At 36.5% G+C, this 9,804-nt stretch overlaps 1 protein-coding gene across 2 annotated transcripts in view; it reads right to left on the reverse strand.

The window, feature by feature from the left end:
* The window catches only part of LOC128999459 ((E3-independent) E2 ubiquitin-conjugating enzyme UBE2O-like), a 45,901-nt gene extending 36,414 nt beyond the window's left edge, over positions 1-9,487 (reverse strand). The window contains exons 1-4 of one of the 2 annotated variants that reach the window (XM_054425994.1): positions 8,949-9,487; positions 3,879-4,052; positions 2,837-2,998; positions 1,451-1,600 (exon numbers count right to left, since the gene is read on the reverse strand). In XM_054425994.1, the coding sequence (XP_054281969.1) occupies positions 1,451-1,600; positions 2,837-2,998; positions 3,879-4,052; positions 8,949-9,155 (693 nt within the window). In that variant the 5' untranslated portion in view covers positions 9,156-9,487. Of the gene's footprint in view, positions 1-1,450; positions 1,601-2,806; positions 2,999-3,878; positions 4,053-8,948 lie in introns of both variants that reach the window. The other variant, XM_054425993.1, reaches the window with a different exon arrangement.
* Between the last annotated feature and the right edge of the window lie 317 nt (positions 9,488-9,804).

The following is a 9,804-nucleotide window of genomic DNA, read 5'->3' on the forward strand; positions in this document are numbered from 1 at the left end:
CATCTGACCAGCAGGAAAGTTTTAGACAAAGATTCAAATTTAACTTTTTTTGTCAAATAACATTTATAGTGTTGCAAATTGTCATTGATTAATTAAAGCCAAAGTTTGCATATCATGTAAATTCTCTTTAACTCAAAGAAATTTATAACATAGTATATAAAATATGCACCTACTCTGTTTAAAACAAGTTGGTGATTAAACATTGTATTTATAATCAGCAGGCATTCAGTGATTAAAATATAAAATTGTTTCACTCTCGTAATACCATAATAAAAAATAAAAAAAAACTGAGACATTTCAGTTTAAATCGACTGCTAGGATCCTATTTCACAGCGGTTGTTAACTATGTCGCAAGTCGCAACTTTGGCTCTAATGCGGGGGTGTGGGCGAGGGGATGGTCACGTGTTGTTTGTTTTGTCTAAATAACATTACATTAAATATATTATGACCCAAAAACTTAATCAAGACATACTAGAGAATTTATTCTCTTACATCCGAGGAATTGGCATTTCTAAAAATCACCCAACCGCGATGGATTTTAAATTCTGTTTAAGATGGTATATTTTATGAAAGCATTCGAGTGAAATTTTCAAAACATCTGAGAAACCCATTGATGAAGCAACTACAAGTAATGTGCTAGAATGTGTTCGTGAAGAAACCCTAGAAAGCAAAGTAACAGTAAACCAAACAGTTAACTTCTTGATAAAGTGGTTTAAATACCTGCATAGAAGTTATCCAAAATGTTGCTCACGGCACCCGGTTTCATAGGGATCTTCATCAGGCCGATCAGGATGTCAAAACATTTTTTCTCTTCTTGCGAAGGTCGTCAAAAGGTGTAAAAAACATGCACATATAGTCACAAACACGAAACACGGACATTTAACATTGAAGACACGGCCAAAATTATTGCGACGACTCATCCCCGGTGAAGGTATAGTCTAGACTGCCGGTGGTCAGTGGAATCCAGTCGTCCAATCCTTATCAGCTGTTTCATTGAGGTCTACCCCCTCCATCCACACCCTTCAATACCTTGATTGCAGTGTCATAAATATAATTAGATGAAAATGACAGCTTGTCATTCAGGATGTTCTGATGATCCGATTTTACAGCTTTGTATATTTCAAATTCTTCTAATGTGCCTAATCGGCCTGATGAAGATCCCTATTGTGGATTGAAACTGGTTGCCGTGAGCAACATTTTGGATAACTTCTATGCAGGTATTTAAACCACTTTATTGAAATATTGGTTATCCGGAGGCTAAATCACGATTAACTTCTTGACTGAACAAGAACGATGTCTCACTTAAAATCTCATGTCAAATCTAATTATCCAAGAGGAACCAATAAAATCAGCAACCGACCCATCACTAATAAATACCGTACGTTTAGTGATAGCCTAATATTAAGTTTGATTTGATTTTAAGGTAATAAAACTCCAAAGCAGTGCTTACCTTGACAGTTTTGCAAGACTTGGTAACGTTAGAGCGTACAGCCTTGAGTTCCTTAGTACAGTTCAGCCAGGTGGCCTGCTCCAGCCCATGTAGCGGACCCCACAGTGTCTGGCCAGGGTAGTAGTCTCCTCTGTGCGGGAACTCACAGTCCTGTAGACATCATCAACATTGCCACAGAACAATCACATTTATGAACTAACCAGGAAGCGATCATTCGGAAGAGACACAGTCAAGAGGATTGTGTGGCTGGAGGATATCAGCTAAGGCAGCACACTATGTGATAGTGGAATCACTCATTTAAGGTAGGCTATGGGGGGATTTGTTGGGAGGGCACCTCTGACAACATAAATAAAATCCTGGTGGCTCAGAAGAAGGCTATCAGGGTACTTCTGGCCTTGACCTCTAGAGAAGCTTTTAAATGTCTCAAGATTTTAACAGTAGCCTACCAGCACTTTGCATTCATGAACTAGCAATGTATACAAGCCAGCTAAATCTTCCCAGGGCTAGATATTTCAGCCTTACCATATACCACAACACAAAATTCAGTAAGAAACCATTGTAAATTCGATGCAAAATTCAGAATTCCCTTCCAATGAACATAAAAAGATCAGGAAAAAGCCGATAAAGAAACTTTAGAACTGGCTTGTAAATGAACAGTGTAGGCGTAGGCGGCTTTGTTGCAGAGCGACATCTTGGGTGATTTGACTACCGCACAGTCGATGTAGCAAATGCTTAAGTCAATTGTTTTGTCGAATTTGACACGGTCTAGGCTGGAAGACCGCAAATTTATTTCTCATTGAATGTTTGATATTATAGTACCGGTAACTTAACCAACCACCACCATCCAAACATGAACTAACTATGTAGCCAATAATTTATCTAAGATTTAAATGTGATGCAACTATCTACGAAATAGTGCACTAAACTTTTATTGCAATAATAGTTTACAGTGATTGTTGATTATTTCAGTGTTGGAAAATATTGTTAGGCTAATATAAAACAAAAGTAGCCTATAAATTTTGTATATACTTATGTGATGAGTAAGCAATTGAAGATTTGTACCTACAGTATACAGTATCTACAGTATACATGTCTTGAAACCTATATATGATCACCACCTTAGAACCAAAAAATACTAGGCCTACTATTAACTTAACTACACACTTCTCTTTTAACTATATTCAATACTGAAGCTGAGATAACTTACTCACAAAACATGTAGGCTATGTGAATTGTAAATCAATCAAAACAAAAAGCATTTAACTACTTAAGTTAGAAATCTAATTAACATTCAAGTCTAAGTTCCTTATCTACAAGAGTGAAGAGAAAAATCTGAATACAACAAAGTATAATTACTTTAAGAAAGATCTTGGGAATTGTACTAACGTTGTCTCGCTTCTCGTCAAACACTTCAAAGCCGGCAACAGTATCAGGGTCTTTGACAACGCAGCGAGACCCATCAGAACATTGCAGAGTCAGTCTAGAGTTGACAGCCTTAATTCCTCCCACCCAGGAGTCGAGACATACGGCAATGTCAACAGCAAACTCCTGCACAAGAAGAGATTGTTTGAAAAAAGAAATAAGTTAGAGTGTTAAATTATAAATGTTAAGAGTATTCTATTTTAGAATTTATCAATCTAGGAGCCCATATGATAAATGATGAGAAAAAAGAGACTGCTAATCCCACATCATAAGTTCCGATCCAGTTCATAGACTAAGTTAGTATCAATTTCAAAATTCATGAAGTATCAATTATTAATTATTGTCTCTTCTTCCTATTTAAAATTATGAAGTTAAACTCAGTCAGCGTTTTTGTATTATTGTTGCTGTTGTCAAGCGAGAGTTCATGAGAGTGTACACTGTGCACAATCTTAGAGGCATGCACTTAAGTTTCAAAAATAGAAAAATTGTAAGCCTACAGTCAATGGGAGATAGGATTTATCTGAATTTCACATTTCATTAAAACTTAGGTTTAATGTAGGCCTATAGATACATTTAGTTAAGTTGGATGAAGATCTTACCTACTTTAAACCAGTCAATGGTAATAACTTAGGCCTAGGCTAAAAAAAATAAGTTGACTAATCCATTATAGTAGTCAGCTGAGTATTTAATGGCGATTTATCTTGTTTTGATCACATTTCAAGCCAATCAGGCCTACTGTAGTAATACAACTATAGACTATATAGGCCTACTTAGCCTTATTATTAGCTTTATTTTATGGATTATAACATTTGACTGGTATCGAAACAAACTAGGCACGCAATGTCATAGATAGCTAGGCCCAGGCCTAGGATACATAAATAATCACTCTTTTCTGACATTTTAATTTCAATTTCAGGCTTAGACTAAAATAACTTAAGTTAAAGGCTTGAGACACATTTCAACTTAAACAGAACGCATGAGATAGGCCTATATATAAATATCTTACCTCTAATGGTACGAGTTTTTCACTGCTGACATTAGTGATGACATGTCTGCTCCCCATCACCTGGACGCAAGCATTCACCTTGATGTCTCTACAGTAGCCGCGCTGGGTGTCTCTTCCCTTGATCATACGCCTGACCACATCCCCAGGCATCAATGATCTGTCTGCCAGCCCTACCTATGATCGGAAACAAACATGAGCATTGGTAAAAGGATTGTTGTGTAATATTATAAACTTATATGGGCCATTCTTCAGAAAAGGACAGATTTCAATTTTATATTTTTATTTTTTATGTTTTTAATTTTTTTTTAGATATTTTAATGTATGACCCTTTTTAATATTTACCCATTGCAATGGTCACACTAAATAACAATCACTTTCCCAGATTTTTAGTATTTAAAAACTAGCATGTACACGGAAGTGACAATAAGTCCACAGAAGTGACTATCGCAACTGCAAATTTTACAAATAACGTTAAAAAACAAACATAAATTTTAGCAAATAGGTTAGGAACAATGTTTGCTCCTATTTTTGTAGAGAAACACATAAACTAGCCTACTGTAAACTAGTATTAGGTTTAATTGCCATTTAAAATATTAGTTGTTAAGCGCAGCAACGCGTGCCGGGTAACTGCTAGGTGTCCATATAAGTGATGATTTAGAATTTTATGCCTATAGAGTCTAGCAAATAGGTTAGGAACAATGTTTGCTCTAGAGAATCACATAAACTACTGTAAATTAGTGTATTAGGTTTAATAGTCATTTAAAATAATAGTTGTTAAGCGCAGCAACGCGCGCCGGGTAACTGCTAGTGTCCACAGAAGTGATGATTTAGCATTTTATGCCTAACATAGAGTCAAGCAAATAGGTTAAAACAATGTTTGCTCTTATTTTTGTAGGGAAACACATAAACTACTGTAAATTAGTGTATTAGGTTTTATTGACATGCATAATTACCTTTAAAATGTGGTAACAGAAGTGACTATGTTAGCTTGACGAACAATTAAAACTCTAGTTTCACATGATATAAACTACTAATAACTGAACAGAACACAACCAAACTGATTCTATGTTCAAGATGGTTACTTCTTCTTTGTAAAATAAATAGTGAAAGTTGGCCAGTGCTGCCTGATGGATTTTTCTGGAACTACATATGCCTGTCCACAGGAGTGATGCAGGCTTTGGTACCCGAGTTTCTTTGTATTTTTTTACCTTTAATAGAATGGAAAAAGTAAAATAAACAACTAATTATTAATATTCAATGTCTAGATAGCCAACAGCAATTGGGTTTAATAATTTTTATTTCAAATTTGTTAGTAAAATCAGCTAATCTTAAGCTAAACCTAGAGGGGGTGACTGTCCACAGAAGTGATATGTCACCTTCTGTGGACATAAAATGTTCATGAAATTTCATTTAGCCTAGATGTTATCTTCTTTACATTAAGTATAAAAAAAAGTTTACCTACATATTTAACAACAAATTATGTATTTATTATATTAATTTTTATTTATTATTCCTTGGTGACCGTAATCTGTCCTTTTCTGAAGAATGGCCTATATAAGTTAAGTTATACTTTATAGCAGGCAATAAGTTGGATCAATTAAGATTTGGTCTAAAATAACTAACGTAAGCTTAATTATTCTAATGCTATGAAGTGAGCAGGTCTACAGTACAGTACGGTAGGTAAGAAATGTGCCCTCTTAAATAACTTAAAGGATATTACTCAATTTGTAAGTTTAACTTAACTTACTCGTATGCCTACAAGAATCAATAGGTACCTATGTTATAAGTTAATGGTCAACTGCAGGCCAATCAATGTTAAGAGTTTTTAGCTGATGGAAAGTGGAACATCATCAGTCTACCCCGAAGTTAGGGCCTGCCAGAAAGATGACAATTTGTTTAAAGGCTAAGTACACATAGCTTAAACTTAGACCTAACCACTTCATAAATCGGTAATTATTGACCGTATTTACACTGGGATTTGATGTAGGCCTACCGGAGTACCGGTACCTAATTTTTTTTTGTCGACTTACAGTATTTTTAACGCTGAATCCAAAAATGCAATAAGTTTTGGTCGGAGAGGTGCCTAAGTAGCCGTACAGTTATATAATTAATGTCAAGCTTAAGTTATTTTGAGTTATTCACATATTATATTAGTGGTTTGGACGAGTCCAAGTTCTAGTGTTGGCGACTAACACTTAAAGGGGAGGAAGGTTTGTGGAGTGGAAACAGCTGTTGGTTATTTACCATTGAATGCAAAATTATCAAAACCACACACGGCATGTGAAAATCGGAATAACATTTTAAAATGATTCAATTTCTAAAAGCAGACGAACTTCTAAGACGTTCCGAAAATACAATTACACAAAAACAATAACTTGTATGAACTATTAATAAAATCAACATTTATCATCAATCAATAAATGTAATTTATTCTCGTAAAATGCAAGGATTTTTTACCCTATAGGCCTACAATAACACGACCGCATCACCAATGCCAAATTGATACTGTCAACTGTCACTGAATTGCTGTAATGTAGTTTGCTAACCAACCAATGGATTATTACGCTAAAATGTGCCCAGAAAATAGATCCAGATTAATAACATCTGCAATAGCAACTTATTAATTATCAAGTAAGTTTAATTATTGTTGCCGAATTAGAAATTAGTAATGGCTGATATTTGCAATGCGTGTGACCAACATTTTTTATGAAACGGTTGTGTTCGATGATAATAAAATTAAAAGTGTTTAAATTAAGCACGGGGTTGTAAATAACGAAACGAATTGTCCGAGGTGTAATTCAAACATAAAATTGAACGATAAGTGGTTTTTCAGATACTGGAACAGAGTTTCAATTAACAAGAAGAAAGCTAAAAGGTGTGAGTGAGGTGGAGGTGTGATCTTGCAGAGTAGACACTTTTTTCGGCAAATCCAGATTACAAATTCGTACGCTTTGGCAATTAGTCAATCATTGGGCGCGTTCTGGGAACATGTACCGGTGTACCGGTTCAGATTAACCGGTGACTTACTCACCGGTGCCACCCCGGGGCAAGAGTCTTGGTATCCCAGAACGGTAAGTCACCAGTTTAAAGTACACATCGGATTATAATTTACACATTCACATACTATTTGCTTTATAGGCCTAATATTTAAATCAAACAAACAGACTTGCCCTCACGGAATAAATTATTTGAAAATTACCTACCTATTATTTATTATTTATTACGTAATATAACCCCCTCATTGAACAAATTTTCACTCATTGCGCAACATAACCTATAAAACTAATGAACATTATTCGGTGGACCCGCCATCTTGCCGTAGCTGCAAGCTGTTGTCAAAGAAACTGACCAATCAGATGCCGCCGGTGTATTATGCACCGTACAATTTCTCCGGTGCATAAATCTTGCACCGGTGAGGAAAAAGAGGAAATAGCTGTCTGCTGGGTTAACTCACCGGTCTCCCAGAACGACACATTTTTTGCACCGGTGCGGCACCGGTACATGTTCCCAGAACGCGCTCACTATCTTTTTTTTTGAGACCCACCCCGGCAAAAATTCCTGGAAACAAATCTCAATCTGTCAAGTAAAACTGTTGTAGATTGGTATTCGTTTATAAGAGAAGTGTACATTGACGCTTGTGTAACAAATTCTGAAAGACTAAGCGGGCCAGCTGAGATTGTTGAAATAGACGAGGCAAAATACAACCGAGGTAGGCGAGTGAAGGGAAACTGGGTGTTGGGGGGGAGTGCAGAGAGGCTCGACAAAAACATTTTTAATCCCTGCTCCTGACCGCTCAAGGCGCACCCTAATTCGACTAATCCGCCGCTGGGTTTTGCCTGGCAGTGCCATTATCACTGACTGTTGGAAGTCGTAGGCTACAGCAGATTGCAGGAGTACGGCTTCCAACATTTAACTGTGAACCATAGTACTGACTTCATTGATCCCGTCACGGGTGCCCATACAAACCGAATTGAGCGGTGTTGGAGAGACGTTCGAGACCACATCCCCAAATACGGGGTGAGGTCCGAGCATTTCGTCGGGTACCTGGCGGAGTTCCAGTTCAAGAAACGGAACCCTAACAACAAACGAGTCCACGCGTTTTATAAGGCCGCAGCAAAGCTGTTTAGGCCAAAGTATTAAGCAAGGTAGGTTAAGTTAAAATATATTCTGCATAAGTTACTGTAGTAGGAAAGTTAAGTTATGTAATAGGCTATTTTAAACTAAGGTAACCTAACCTAATCTAACCTAACGCAACCCAACCCAGGAACCTTAATATTGATTTTTAAATCACATTTTATGTCAAAAAAGGCATGTGAGGAAGATAGGTCGGACTTGTTTTATGCGGATTCATGACTATATTAAGTGTTTTGAAGTGAGGTTAGATTAGTAAGGTAAAGGTTAGGTTATAATGAACCAACTCATACCTTCCTCACATGCCTCACTGATTATTTGATTTCAAAACGAAATGATGTGATTTCATTCCGCATTTGATCAAGTATAACAGTTGTTTGCTCTTCTCACTCAGTCCTCACTCCTCACTCAGTACGGACCCGACCAGACCACGCCATATTACCATTAAGTTACCTTCAGTAGGCCTACCGCTCAAATATCCTTAGATTCGTAATCCTAACCATCGTTTTACGGCCACTACGGCCACTTAGGAATCTCTCCGACAAAAACTGATTGCATTTTTGGATTCAGCGTAAAAATACTGAAAATAGACATATAAAAATTACATCATATCCCAGTGTAAGTAGGCCTATGGTAAATATTTGCCCATAAATCAATAATTAAGTTAGGCAAATCATTAGCCTACCGGGCCTGAGAAAAGCATTGAAATCAACGTTTTGAGAGGACTAGCCTATTTCTAGAGGGATTCCTGTCAACATGAAACATGATTTGACAAATCTATCTAGATAGGCCTAACAACCCCCCTTCTGCATTAGGCCCCTATCCGACCCTAATCTAGATCAAATTTAACAATGCTAGGCCAACTAAGCTATGTAGGTTACTTTTTGTCTGCAATCAAATCTGAACAATAACAGACAGGAATTAATTATTTTCACAAACCTTTTTCTCCTGAATTACTTCTTCCTCGCCCGAAGGGTGCCACGCAACTCGTATATGCCCTTGTTTCATCCTGCCTCCTTCTTCACCATCAGATTCATCACTACTAACTAGTTCCGAATTTTCAAGCACCATTCCGAACTCAATATTTCCTTTTTTATTAATCCTAAACACTTCATCTTCATAAAAGTACTGGTGTTCTGCAGCCATTGTGCACGAATAATATAAACGAATTCCGTACCAACTTTGCTTAGGAAGAAGTGGAGTGGAAGTAGTAGAAGAGGGAGCTCCAAGCTCCAAGACCAAGAGGTTTTTCTGTTTTTCTACTTTGCACTTTGCACTCGCACCGCACCAGCAATGCTGCCGTTGTACAGTACTCGTATTGTACTTGATCAGAGCGAGCAATAAAATCCTGTCTCTGAACGGATTATAGTTTAAATCGTAAATAAATGTTTCACGTAGGTCTACATAATTAATCAACTAAGATTTAAGTTAACTGAATTCAATGCATACAAATTATAACATCATCATAACAGGATAAAATTAACTAAATTACAGACATAACTTTTAAATAATTTATATGTAGCCTAACAAACAAAATTTTGTAAATCCTGTAATGAGTGTTAGTAAAAGAAAAAAGTCATATGTTTAAAATCACGGATATTATAACAGAAACGGTATGGATCATAATACAAACAAATTTGTCACAGTCACTGACCCGAATGTCTATGCTAATAACCGTAACAGCTGGATATCCGTATATTACGGACTGATATATCCTCATTTAGCTTATGCTATACCTATATGGGGCTATGAAAGTTTAAAAACTAAATTTCTATTTAAATTCCAAAAATGGGCT

This window comes from Macrosteles quadrilineatus, unplaced genomic scaffold (genome assembly GCF_028750875.1).
Source record: "Macrosteles quadrilineatus isolate MER2022 unplaced genomic scaffold, UCM_ALF_1.0 Scaffold_8__2_contigs__length_117827958, whole genome shotgun sequence".
Lineage (NCBI taxonomy): Eukaryota > Metazoa > Arthropoda > Insecta > Hemiptera > Cicadellidae > Macrosteles > Macrosteles quadrilineatus.